This window comes from Heteronotia binoei, chromosome 8 (genome assembly GCF_032191835.1).
Source record: "Heteronotia binoei isolate CCM8104 ecotype False Entrance Well chromosome 8, APGP_CSIRO_Hbin_v1, whole genome shotgun sequence".
Taxonomy (NCBI): Eukaryota; Metazoa; Chordata; class Lepidosauria; order Squamata; family Gekkonidae; genus Heteronotia; species Heteronotia binoei.
In genome coordinates this window covers 6097151-6111386 of record NC_083230.1, presented here as the reverse complement: position 1 = coordinate 6111386, position 14236 = coordinate 6097151, and the positions used below count along the sequence as shown (strand labels likewise).

Sequence of the window (14236 nt, the reverse complement as noted above, 5' to 3'; positions counted from 1 at the left end):
TAGGGCCAGTGCGTGGGAGTAGGCCAAGTAGGGCGACCGCTTAGGGCACCACTTGGCCTAGGGATGCCACAAGGCACCCTCTCTCCCCAAGGCCCACGCGGCTGCCGTCCTTTGTCAGGGTCTCCCAAGCCTCAGGAGACCTTGGCAAAGGTGGGGGTGGTGGAAGCAAGGGCGCTCAGAGCCCAACCCACTTCACTGTCTTCCCTTCCGGACTCTGCCAAGGTCTCCCAAGGCTCGGGTGAAACAAAAAACCCCGGGGGGGGGGTGGAGGACCGTGATTTGGCCTAGAGGCGCAGGCACCTCTAGCCCCAGGCCTACACACAAGGCTTGGGAGCTGCAATAAGGACAGGGGCATTGGATAAGTTCACTGCCCTACTCCCCCTACTGCTGGCATTGGGAGATACAGTGGAATAAACTTCCTTTTCATAAGGAGGAGGAGGAGGGAAAATTTCACTCACTTTCTTTTTGCATCCTGCTTGCCCCTGGTTCTTTGTGGTATTTTAGCCACCTCTTTTGACCCAACTTTTTGGAGGTCTTGGGAAGGCAAGGAAAGATCTTCCACTTGCACATTGTCCTACCAGTCCAGCAATCAAGTAATATAAATTTCAGTTTTAAAACTAAGTCATAACCCATGATAGCGTTGATTTTTGTCAAAATCTCGGACCAAAAAGATTTCATAACTGGGCAAGACCACCAGCAATGGATGAAAGTACCTTCTCCACCACACTTCTTCCAACAGAGACTGATTTGGCGAAATATGGTACAGTCTCTTGGGTGTCAAGTACCAACGTAACAAAAATTTTTGAGTTTATTTATTTATTTATTTATTTATTTATTTATTTATTTATTTATTTATATTAAGATTTATACCCCGCCCTTCTCACCTAAGTGTCTCAGGGCGGCTTACAACATAATAATTCAAACACTTCAGTTTAAAACATTTAAAATACAATTAAACCATAAATTAATAAAAACAAGATAGAATAAAACTGGCGGTCTATAGCTACATTTTGTTCCAGCCAAGATATTTTTCATTGTCAGTTAATGTCATAGGCCTGCAATTGAATATTTGCAATTTGCATAGGTTTGCAATTGAATATTTAATTAGTTGGATGAGTAAGAAGGTGAGGACCAATTGTGTTGCCAAACTGCCTCAGTAAGATGAGTAGAACAATACCTCTGCCAAGCTTTCTGATAAGAGTTTAATTCCTTACAATCTTTATCCCTTATGTCAGACGAGGAACTTCAAACAAGAACGGACCATAGTGTTGCAAAATTAATCCATTTATTTGAGAACAATCAGTCTAGTATAGAGGCAAGTTGAGTTTGATAACTTTCAAGGCCGAGCCTTGCCTTTTTGTACATTTCAAAGGAAGGAAACAATATGCATTTTCACACTCTCAGAGACAGTCGGTTCTTCCCATGCCCCTTATCTCACTCCCAGGAAACTACCCACTGATTGCCTTGGGCATGCTAACTTCAAAGGCCCAGATGGTTTCTAGGCCGGGTGTGAAATTCTTCTCCTTGCGGTTTGGAATTGCTTTGGGGAAGGCTACAGGTTGCTGTTCTCACAGTTAGTAACAAGCAGGGTCATAGCAGAGTACAATATGGCGTTAGTCATGTCAAGCAGTACATTACATATATCATAACACTACAGCTAAGTTACACGTCTGACACGTTATAAATAAAAGAAATCAATCCTTTGGGCTTTGAGGAAGGAGAAGATAACAAATGTTCAAAAAAGGTGAGAGCACAACCAAAATCATGATTTTTGGAAAGCGAAGTTACCAAGTGCTTAATTTGCAAATACTCGAACCAGGGTAGTGATTTTCCAATTTTATTCTTCAAGGACTGTTTATCAGGCATATCGCCATGCAAAAAAATATCCACAAAGCGACACAAATTAGATTGTTTCCATGCAGAAAATGACGTGGTTAAATACCCAGGTAGAAACCAAGGAAGTGAGAAATTGGGGAGGTTAAGGGAGCAAGATAGCTACGGAGTTTATCCCAATGAAAGACACCTTTGAGAAAAAGGTTTGATGATAAGTTAGATGATCTGCATCTTGGAGATTCCCATAAAAGAGCCCAAAATGATCTATGACCAAGATAGCAATCCTCCAGAATTTTCCAATTGACTTTCATAGAAGAGTTGTAATATTTAATAAGCCCTCCTAAAATGGCAGCTTCATAATACTTTCTGAGGTCTGGGAAAACCAGACTACCTGAAGATGTAGGATGAATTAAAGTTGAATAACCTATTCTAGGTATACCATTATTCCATATGTAATTAAGAAAAGACTGTTTCCAACCCTTAAATAAGTCTTTTGGGAAAAAAATAGGGATAGCTCTAAATAAAAACAATTTTTTGGGAAAAATAAAAGATATAAGGATCTGAATTTTCTCATTCCAAGGAATAAAAGAGGAATTCTTATTCTTCTGAAGAGTAACTATATCATTATTTAAAAGATGATGATTAACCTTAAAGATGTCCCCCAAATTTATGGGGATATTTACCCCTAAATAGGTCCAGAACTTATCAATCCTTTTGAAATGATAATTGGAATTAATAAAATCTTGAAGAGCATCTGAGATTTTAATAGGATAGAGATCTAAGTCCAGAAATAGAGGAAAATAGTTAATAAATCAGAGACGGCTTGTAATGAGGATTCAGGATTGGTGACAAAAAGTGTTAAATTATCAGCAAACAGAGAAAGTTTGATAGACTGATTATTAACAGGAATACCAACAATATCAGATAAATTGCGAATACTATTGGCAAGGGGTTCAATCACTATAGCAAAAAGTAAAGGGGAGAGGGGACAGCCCTGTCTAGTACCATGGGATAACTGAAATGCATCCAAATCTAGGTTATTGATATGAATGATAGCTGAAGGCGAATGATAAAGGGCACGGATAATTTTAACAAAGACCGGACCAAACTCCATTTTTTCCAGTAAAGTAATAATAAGATAAGGAATCTTAACTGAATCAAAGGCTTTCTCAAAGTCTATTGATAAAATAAAAGAAGAATCAACATTAAATTTCCTACAGTAGTGAATAATATTAAAGACCTTCCTAGTGTTGTCCATTAATTCACGGTTCAGAATAAACCCTGATTGATCAGGATGAATGTAGTTACCAATGAAGGTATTAAGTTGAAAAGCCAGAGTTATAAAAAAATTATGATCATGATTTAAATGTGAAATGGATCTATAGGAACTAGGATCTAACAAATCTTTATCTTTCTTAAGAAGAACTATTATTTTCACTTGCAACCAGGTAGAAGGAAAGTTACCAGAATTTACAAACTGGTTACAAGAATCAGCTAGTATAAGAGGCCAACATAACTAAAGATTTTATAAAACTCCAGTATAAAACCATCCCAGCCCGATTATTTATTGAATTTCAAAGACTTAATGGTCACTTGTATTTCAAGTGCTGAAAACGGTTGATCCAAGAAAGTTCTAATTGTAGAGGATATTGGTTTAAGTTTTGAATGTGTGTCTTAAAAAGATTTAATGAGGTCAGATGAAGGATGCCTAGATGAATATACAGCAGAATAATATTTCTTGAAGACCTCCACTATATATTTGTCTGAATATTTCAATGAACCTGATTTACCTTGAATAGAAGGGATGGTGATCAAGGTTAGCCTCTTTTTAACCTTCCATGAAAGAAGTTTAAGTGACTGAGGAGTCCAAAACCAATACTTTTGTTCGACAAATGCAATTTGTTTTTAATACTGGTGACTTCAAGATATTCTAGTTCTTTCCTTTCGATAAGAAGCTTAGAATAAACCTTTTTACTTCCAAACTTTTTAAAGTGTTCCTCTAGTTTAGTGATATTGGAAACTAATTCTGATCTGATTTTTTCTTGATCTTTCTTGTAAGAAGAAGCAATAGCCAAAAATCAGCCCCGGATGACTGCTTTAAAGGAGTCCTAAATGACATGTTGGAGAACCCCACATTCCAAATTAAACTGAAAAAAATCCTTAATGTCTTTTTCAATAGTAACAGATTTCATACAAAGAAACTTTTTATCCGGCCTCCAATTAAACAAAGATGAGCTGTGAGCAGTCTCATTCATATAGCCTGATCCAACCATATTATCGGGCCTATGTCCACACAGGAAAAAAATATTAGAAATGGAATCAGAAACAAAAAGAAAGTCTATCCTAGAATGGACTTGATGACGAGGAGAAAAAAAGGTATAATCTCTCTCTGTCTGATGCCTAAGTCTTCATACATCACATAAATTATAAGACTGTAAAATGTTAGTTAAAGCGTTATGAGAATTTGACCCTTGGGATTGAGGCCTGGAGTTAGAAAAAGGAGATGAGAGACCAGAGTGTGATCTGTCAAGAGAGGGATTAACTACATAGTTAAGATCTCCTCCCAAAATAATAAGACCTGAGTGAAAGTTCTGAAGTTTTGAAAATATATCTTCAATAAATGCAATCTGCCTTTCATTTGGTGCACAAACTGATGCCAATGTGTATTGATGTCCATTAAAAACACCATTAATAAAAAAATATACTGACCACAAGGATCAATAGAAGATTTTTCCATAGTAAAGCAGACTGTTTTACTAATTAAAATGACTACTCCTCTTGCCTTAGAGGAATCCTGGGCCTGAAATTGATGAGCAAAAAATTTAGAATGGAAAACAGTGGATTGAGAACCCTTAAGATGGGTCTCTTGCAGAAAAATTATGACAGGTTTTTGATGAGAAATGGCAGAAGCTATACACTTTTTCTTGATTAAGTTGTTTAGTCCTCTGCTGTTTAAAGACAAAAATTTTAACTGACAATCAGCCATATCTGAAAGCATAGCCATTGAGCAAAAAATGACATTACAGAATGCTGGAGAATCAGCTAGAAACTCGCAATGTAAACTAGCATGTAACCCAACAGAAGCATCCCCAGTATAACATGAAGTTTAGCGGGAAATCAACGCTGCCTATAACTTTAACCAAAAACAACCAACTCCAGTGGCTCAACATATGTAGCCACCAACCACTAAGCCTACCAACCAACTCTGTTAACCCCAAACAGGGACAACAACAAACAGTATTGAAGAATTGTAAACCTGAAAAATGGAGTCTCACTTCAGAAGACTCCACATGAGTGTAACAACAATATGGAGCTAGAAGAAAAAACTGAAAATCCCTGTTCCCCCTCCCCCATACCACCTGCTAAAATTGAAACTACCATTAACAACTCAGCTCATATGCAAATTGATAAGTTGATTAAAAACTTATTGACCAAATATAACTTTCATATAGAGATCTCAATAGTCACAAACACTTTCTTATAAAACTGCAACAGATAAAATGGAGAAGCAAAAGTTGATGAAACCTAGTACATTTTCATAACAAAATGCAATTGTATGTATATACACTTTTGAATAACAAGAAAGTTTAAACACTCTCACGCACACCCACCCACCCATAAAGTGTAAATCTTCAGAATAAACACCTCTACACCAACAAACCCATATATATATACGAACACACAAGAATTTTCAGAACTATCAACCATTAAAACCATTAATCATCCATTCACAGAACCAAACATAGCCTTACATACCCTGAAAAATTCCAAGATTTCAAAGAAGTTTAAAAATCAGTCACACATGCTTGATTATATACATAAAAAATCCAAGCCATACTAACTCATTGACAATTAATACTAAATCAGCTTTTCCCATACACATATCTTTACATACACACACACACACACACACACACAAATAATATGAATAAAAGTAACTCAAAGCACATCTTCACACCACCACACACCCACACCTTTACATACATAATAAAATCCAATATTTCTGACATTAGCAAGTAATTCTTATGCAGATCCTCACAAACACATACCCAGCATACACAAAACACTATAACCAGATTTCAACAAGAAAGAATTCAATTGGTTCTCGAGAGCAGTAATTTTATCTGTATTGAAAGCAGAATGGGCAGTTTCAGCTTCCTTGTCTAAAGAGGTTTTAAACTCTGACATTTGGGCAGAGTGGCTGAATCACAGCAGAAATTTTATCAGTCATATTTTGCTCTAGTTTTAAAGGCTTCCATTTCCTCTGAACTGAAGTTAGCAAGATCGTCCAATGCAGGATTCCCACCTCCTGATACCAGTTTGTCTGGAGGACTAGATGCCGCCGCTGAAGCTCTCAGTCCAGGTTCTTTAGGAAAATAGTCCTGAAGTAGTCCTTTTGAGGAGCCCACTGGCTGTGATTTCAGTCCCAATAACTTTCCCATAGTAAGAAGTTAATTAGAAGTAAAGCTGAGCGCTCTGTGGATGAAATTATATGGGGCAGAAGCGGAGCGTCGCTTTCAAGCGTCCATCGCCAAAGTCCACCACACCCCAGAGAAATAGATAAAGGGAAGGAGATGGGGTTGCCAACTCCAGGTTAGGAAATTCCTGGAGATTTAAGAGGTGGGGTCTGGAGAGGGTGGGGTTTGAGAAGGGGTGGGACCTCAGACTCCATCCTTCAAACCAGCCATTTTCTCCTGGGGAATCGCTGTTGCCAGTCTCCAGGTGAGGGCTGGAGAATTACAACTTCTCTCCAGATGAAAGAGATCAGCTCCCCTTGAGGTGGGGGGGGGGGAATGAATGCCTTCACTTGGGTGGGTGGGAAGACAGCAAGGGTGGGGGGGTCACTCACCCAGAGCCTCTTTCTAGAGCTCATTGTGTTTTTCTTCACAATGAGCTTATTCCTACCATTCAAATAAAGCATTTATGTAACCAAAATAAAATGTTTTAAACCAGTGTTAAATCCATAAAGAATGTAATCCTTGAAGAGCCATCCAAATTTTAAAGCAACTACCCATAGAAATGAATAGATGGCTTAGTAAGCTCTAGAAGGAGATGGACATGCTATAGTAAATCTCATCTATCTGCCTGATGGCCAATCGATAGGGTGACTGGATGCAAAAGAAGATAGGGCTTCTTGTACTGTTAATTAAGTGGGCAGAAGAAGGAATGCCAGTAGGTGTAGTTTTTTCCACATCTGTTTGATAGGCTGGACTGCCAACATTCTCTTGTCTATAGAACTGTCCCTGACTGTCTTTTAATCTATTTACTCCGCCTGTCGGCACACAATTCCAGCAAGTTGTATATATGGGGGTGGGGTACATAAGCAACCCTGGGGTTCACATGCAGCCACTCTGCACCCAGAACCTGGATAGGATAGTTACATGAATACAGCCCAGTTGCATGATTTATCTGCCATGAAAAGGAAGGGAGTTCACACTAAAGACTATGCACGTTGACGGTGCATGTACAAATCTGAGGTAGCTACTAATCCTGCATGCTAGTAGAACTGCATGATAAAAGAGGCATTTCAGAAGCAATTTATGGTAAGGCATGAGGATTCTGATGCTCAAAGAGGGAAAGGCTAGACATGCCATAAGTGTTTGCTATAGTTCTTTGCATCCCAAGCAGAGGAATCAGGTATCCTGCTGCAGTGGGACACCTCCCATCCCCAGTCCTTTGTGGCCGCCCAGTGCAGCAGCAAGACAAATTGAGCCTGCAAAGTGACTGGTTACTTAACCATAAGTGACATCACATTCCACTGGGACACCCTAGCAAGTCCTCAAAAACTCTACAGTAAAATCATAGTGTTTTGGAAGGTCGCCAGCACATCTCCAGCAACATGTGCTGTCTCTTCCAGTTAAATGACAGGAAGTGATGCTACATGATGCTCAGCCCTCCCCCCGCCACTCCCCCCAACTCCCAGGAGTTCCTAGCCCTTGGCTTGCAGCCCTCAAATGGGGAAGAGGCATCTCACCAACAGAAGGAGGATCAGCTTCAGAGCATCTCTCCCTTTGGCCGTGAGAGAGAACCCCAGTTACATTCTGGAGGTAGTATATATTAACGTTTTTTTTAAAAAGCATTTCCGTCACATAGTCAAATTCTCTTGGCCATAGAAAACAATATCTAGCAGTAACTTTCTGGGCTGAAAATTCAGAACCTAACCACATTTTGAATTACCAAGAAAAGGCCCTGTAAATTCCTGGTACGATAATTTAACGCAGACCCAATATATGCAAAGAAAGGCCACAATCTGACCTCATGAGTAATGTTCTTCAGTTTAGGACACATTGAACCCTAACATAGAAGAGAATAAATGTACCTGAATTTGGTATATAATTAAATAATATTGATAGTCATTTAATTAAAAGCATGTAAGCCTGTCCCTTCTCTTCAGACTAATTTCTGATGAGTATTTGGCTTGTCCCCCGTGGCACAGAGTGGAAAAGCTGCAGTACTGCAGTTGGAGCCCTCTGCTCACAATTTGAGTTCGATCCCAGCAGAAGCTGGTTCGGGTAGCCAGCTCCAGGTTGACTCAGCCTTCCATCCTTCCGAGGTCGGTAAAATGAGTACCCAGCTTGCTGGGGGGGGGGAGTGTAGATGACTGGGGAAGGCAATGGCAAACCACCCCATAAAAAGTCCGCTGTGAAAACATTGTGAAAGCTATGTCACCCCAGAGTCGAAAACGACTGGTGTTTGCACAGGGGACTACCTTTACCTTTATTTGGCTTGGCAAATATCCTGGATCAAAGTATAGTTCCTTCAAGAATAAAGACATCCTTTCTTTCTTTTAAGGGATTTTTTTTCTACATTCTTGTAATTCTCAGGATAGTTTAGATCAACTTTGCATTCCCTATGCATGTCAGTTCTTCCCTAACCAAAGCATACAGTGGAGCTACACACTTTCGTTGGCATGCACACCTTGAGTAACCATTTCTTTGTGAAAAGAGCAAACCTTTACACATTTACCAACAACAAATGTTGGTAATAGCTGAAGGGGCTTGTCTCCTTCCTGGCATATTTTTGACTAGCCTCATCAGAAGCTGGGAAGAGCCTCGAAACTTATTTCTGCAGTTGTACCTTTCTTGTGAAACCAAATACCAGAATAATAACTTTTTAATTTCGGTCTTATAACCATGTGGTTAATATTTCCATGACTACCAGCATTATGCTGTTCATAATTAAGATAATTTTATATTTTGGCACAAATTATTTGTAAAGGTTTTGTTGCAAAGAATCATCATGCTTTTTCTTACCTGCAATATTTTGGTATTCATTGTGCCTTCTACAAGTAACAAATTGCATTCATTTAGCTAGCTGTCTTCCTTTGCTTTGTCTATTCTGTAGAAAGCCATTTTATGTCTGTATCTTAGGAAAAAATGTATCTAATGCAGAAAAGAAATTGTTAGAATCTTGCAGAATTAAAGTTTTCCTCTTTCTTTATGCCCTACTTTCAGTGTGATGATTATATATTTTAGCGTTATTTATAATGTTTATTAAAAGTATTTGAGATATGAAATGATCATACAGGCTTTAAAAATGGAAAGTAATTTGTTCATTTTTTTATTTTTAAAAGAGATGAAAAATCCTATATTGCCTCTAAACCTCATCAGGCTTTTATGACTAATCACAGTGCTGCACGCATTGAAATACATTTTCTAATTTGTGTTGTATTTCATTATTTGCTGTCATTGGTTTTACACTAGAATAAGGTAAGTAATTTCAGTACCACAGTATAAGAACAGCCATTGTACTTCTTAAGTTATCAGTGCATTGATTTTGCTGGTAGTGATGTTGTTATTTGAAACTGAAACGGATCAGGTTCAGTTATATCCTCAAAGCATATTAAATGTGAAATGTGGTGTCACCTGAAGACCTAAGCCTATCATTATGGATTGTTCAGTACTTCTGAAAGTTGCAAATGGTTAGTTCAAGGTGTTTTGTCACCCCAAGTACCATCACCTCCTTAGCCTATGCTGCAGGGATTTGTGTTGTACCTGGCCAGCAGTGGTACAGGCCTAGTAGAGAATGCCAGTCCCCTCCCATGCTGGTGATGGCTGGGAGCAAGCAGAGCCTCAGAGATGTATCAGCATCCTTCTCAAGGTGATGTTCTAGTCACCCATTGGGATGGCTTGGCCCAAGAAACATACGTTAAGTGTTTGTAGAACCCACATTTTATATTCACAGGAGTTAGACCATTTCAAAAGACAAGCACAAGAGACACAGCCAGAGCAGTTCCTAATGTACAACTCAGAGCACAGAAGAAAGGAGTGTTTGAATTGGTCTTTTGTCATCCACTTCCAGTTTATAAAAGCAGTCCGATAATTATCTATTAGTAATAAATAATCTGATGCCCGCTGCACAGGGAGTCTAGTTTTCAATGGAATGTGTATCATGCTGAAGAAATGAAAGGGCAAAAGGAGCTCCCACCCTTAAATGCATTCATTTTTGTAGACCCATCTGTCTGATGGGATGTGATTCAGCCCTCACCAGTTTTACCTTGGACAATGTTAATTCATTTACAGACCAGGGGGATCTATGGCATCCATCGTTCTGCTCATCATAAAGTCTAACTGAATTGCTGAGTTGCAGCCATCCATGTGGAGTCTTCAGTGGCTGGTCCAAAATATTTTCTCTTGATAATTTTCAGGACCTTCAGTTTGGCAGGAAATCTTGCCTGCTAAACCAATAGGTGGGATTATATCTAATTTTCAGTTCAAAATTACTCTGAAAAGGCCTGTGGCATTAAATTTCTTTGGAATTCAGCAGCCTGTTACTGACTGTGAATTCCACTAAAAAGGAAGTCTTCACCTAGAACAAAAGCTGTTCCTTACCTGAAGAAACATCTGCTGTAAGCCATTATTTGTTTAGTGGCTAAACCATTAAAACACCATAGCTATCTGGATATATATTCATAAACTCATTAGCAGCACTTATACTCTGGCACTATTCTAATTATAGAGGCTTTCTATAAGGAAATGATATCTTCAGATATCAATTAAGCATTCTATGTGGGATTTTACTCCAAAAGATAGAGTAGTATCCCTTCAAAAGTTCTGGGTTCATTGCATTCAAAACAGTTTGCTATAGAACAGTTTATAAGGCTGCTAATCCCCAGCTGGGGACAGGGAATCTCCTGGTTTGGAGGCCCTCCGCCCACTTCAGGGTTATCAGAAAGTGGGAGGGGGGTGGAAATGTCCTATGGAGACCAGTTCCCCATAGTGTATAACGGGTAATCCATCTGTGGGGCTCTGGGGGAGCTGTTTTTTGAGATAGAGGCATGGAATTTTCAGTATATAATCTGGTGGCTCTCCTCAACCCCCCCTCCCCCAAATTTCAAAAAGATTGGACCAGAGGGTCCAGTTCTAAGAGCCCCAAAAGAAGGTGCCCCCATCCTCCATTATTTCTGATGGAAATAAGACATTTAAAAGGAATGCAGAATCTTTAAATGTGATGGCCAGAACGGCCTTTGGAATTCAGTTGTGCTCATCACAACCTTTCTCCTGGCTCCACCCCCAAAGTCCCCAGAGATTTCCTGAGTCAAACTTGGCAACACTAACAGTTTATCATTTTTTAAAATGTATCTAACACAGTGAACTGCCTGAGGGTACATGAGATGCTGTTTCAATGTTAAAGTAACACAGGGCTGGATCTGGTGACTATATTGGAGCTCCACATAAACCCAATGACTCTTCCAAAGGAAGAGTAAAGCATGGTTAATATGGGCATCGTCTCATGCACACACCAAACTCCTGAATGCCTTGAGATGCTCAATGATTTCACTTGGGGAATATAATCTCCATGTTCAGAGGTATGTTGTGGGTATGGATCTATTTTCTACTTTGGAATGAATGAGAAACTCTTGCAGACTTCATACATCAACTATCACTCAGTAGCCTAAACTACATATTACTTCTGCATAGCTGTGACATTTTAAGCCAGAAAGTTTGATTCCTAGGCCATAGTTCTTAAATCAATTTCAGTTCTTCCTTTTCTTTTTGCAATCTCCATGGACAACTAGGGAGGGCAACACAACTGGCAACAGCAGGGCCTCCAGTGCTATAATGTGAGAGGACTGCATAAATGCTAAATCCTTGCTAAACAGAGAATGGCCTTCCTTGTGCAGTTGCTTTACCCTACTGCATTTGGTTGCAGATCTTTCAAGATACATTAGTTGTACGTTTTAGTGTGTGTAGATCCATGCCCTGATAATGCCTAGCTCAGATTACTGCAATCTACTGTACATGTGGCTGTCCTTGAAGACTGTCCAGATTTCACAGTTGGTACAGAATGCTGCAGCTAGAACACTGGCTGGAGTAAGTCATGAGGACCGTGCCACTCCAGTTTTGTTCCATCTGCACTGGTTCCCAATTTGCTTCCAGGCTCAATTCACAGTGGGCGTTTTCGCACTGACCTTAATCGGCAGCGACGTCCCTCTTCCCTGCACAGGATCTGCGCGGATTTCGCACCAATTGCTGCGGAGCACCCGGAAGAGCTGCAAAGTCCCGCGGCTTTTGCGGCGCAAATGGAAACTGGTTTTTGGCGGTTTCCATTTGCGCCGCAAAAGCCGCGGGACTTTGCAGCTCTTCCGGGTGCTCCGCAGCAATTGGTGCGGAATCCACGCAGATCCTGCGCGGTGAAGAGGGACGTCGCTGCCGATTAAGGTCAGTGCGAAAACGCCCAGTGTTGCTACTGACCTTTTAAGCCCTATATGGCTTGGGGCTAGCATACCTTAATGAACTATCCAACCCCTCCAGTCATCTTCAGCTGCTCTGCTTTGAATGCCCCCACCACCTGAGGCTGCAACTGTCCCAGATGACTCCTGGTTACTCAGTAGACATCTATCTCTGTACAGTACCATACAGTAATATTAGCACTGCAATAAGACTTTTACATAATTTTGTATGGACATCAGTATGCACTTGTAGAAGAATGAGATTTTGTACCCTCTGCTCTTGCTAATATGTTTAACAAAAAGATACTAAGGTTTTCTCTCCATTCTCTTTCCGCTGAACAGCACTCGCAAACAAAATTACATGATGAATTTTTCACGGCAACATGGGCTCAGGCATTTCTACAACAGAAGACGAAGGTCACTTAGGCAATACCCATGAAGAGCAAGGCCTTTCTTTTCTTTCCCTCGCCATCATGTGATGTGTCGCTTTCAATTCTTTTGAGCTAGCACTGCAGTCTGTTTTTTTTTCGGGACCTTTTTCCTAATGAATATTTTGAAAGCCTCCCATCGGAACAGAGCATTACACCACTTTTTTCGCACTGTGATCTCATGAGAAGTGACTTATTTTCTCATAGGTAAATGTTTTCAATGTTGATGTGTCTGGAAAAATTGTGATCTGCTGTAATGCAAGTTACAGTGGCAGTATTGGAAGTAAGCAACTGGCTCTGTTTTTAACGAGAAAGTAACAAACAAGCCTACATTTAAGCACAAAGACTGTTTCATATTTGAAGTATGACTACTACAATATGAAGTATAATATTTAACATTCTTTGTCACACAGATATTTAAATGTACTGTGCTTTGGCTCTGTATCATATTTTCTATCATTATCATTATTTGTCTTTTCTCTGCATTCTGTTCTGTGAAATTACATGTTGACGCTGTATTTGACTTATAACATTTTTGCTGCTTCTAACAAGTCGATTGCACTGTGTAACACAGCTCCAGATGCCTAATCCATAAAAAGGCAATTGCAGAAGTGGTTGAACAAGACTTTGATATCCTTCATTCTTACTCTTGGATGTGTCTGTCAGGTATTGTTGTTTTGTGAATAGGAAAAATGTTTAACATTTAAACTTAAAAAAAAAAAATAACACTAAGCAGCTGTGGATTTTCCCCTCCAAACAAAAGCCCCCGTTTTCCTTGTCCAGATGTAAAGCAATTCTCTGTAGATGATTTACTTACAGTAACTGCCATTAGATCTCTGTAGTGATAGAGTGATTTGTAAACAGTGAGCGTTTCTTTGTGGATTTTTGTGGTTTGTTATTGCGGGTCATGTTTGTATTTTCTGATAATGTAGCTACACCAGCGACATTAAAATGGAGCCTACAACTCTAAACTATATCATGAATAATTTAAAAACATGTTTCACTCTACAGTGAACCAAGCTGAAATCCTATGCTTCAATAAAGATAATGTCAACAAATAATGTTTGTGGCATATTTTTCTCCTATCTTGTTGAGAAAAGGGAGTGATAGCAAGCCATGCACACTGTATAGTCCAGGGAAGTTTATGAATGCAGTTTTAGAAGAAAGAACAATTATTCCTGCTTCTGAGACAAACTGATTTTTTCACGTATGTGCTCATGTAAGAACAGCCTTGCATTGTTAAATGATTTGGTTAGCTTATATATTAACATTTCCATTACATGCATTTAGACCATCACATCAT

The 14236-nt window shown here is 39.4% G+C and overlaps 1 protein-coding gene across 1 annotated transcript in view; it reads left to right on the top strand.

Annotated features, from left to right (window-relative positions):
• Positions 1-13994, top strand: part of RELN (reelin) — a 659346-nt gene extending 645352 nt beyond the window's left edge. The window contains exon 65 of the mRNA XM_060246073.1: positions 12848-13994. Within this exon, the coding sequence (XP_060102056.1) occupies positions 12848-12944 (97 nt within the window). The 3' untranslated portion in view covers positions 12945-13994. The remainder of the gene's footprint in view (positions 1-12847) is intronic.
• The last annotated feature ends 242 nt before the right edge of the window (positions 13995-14236 follow it).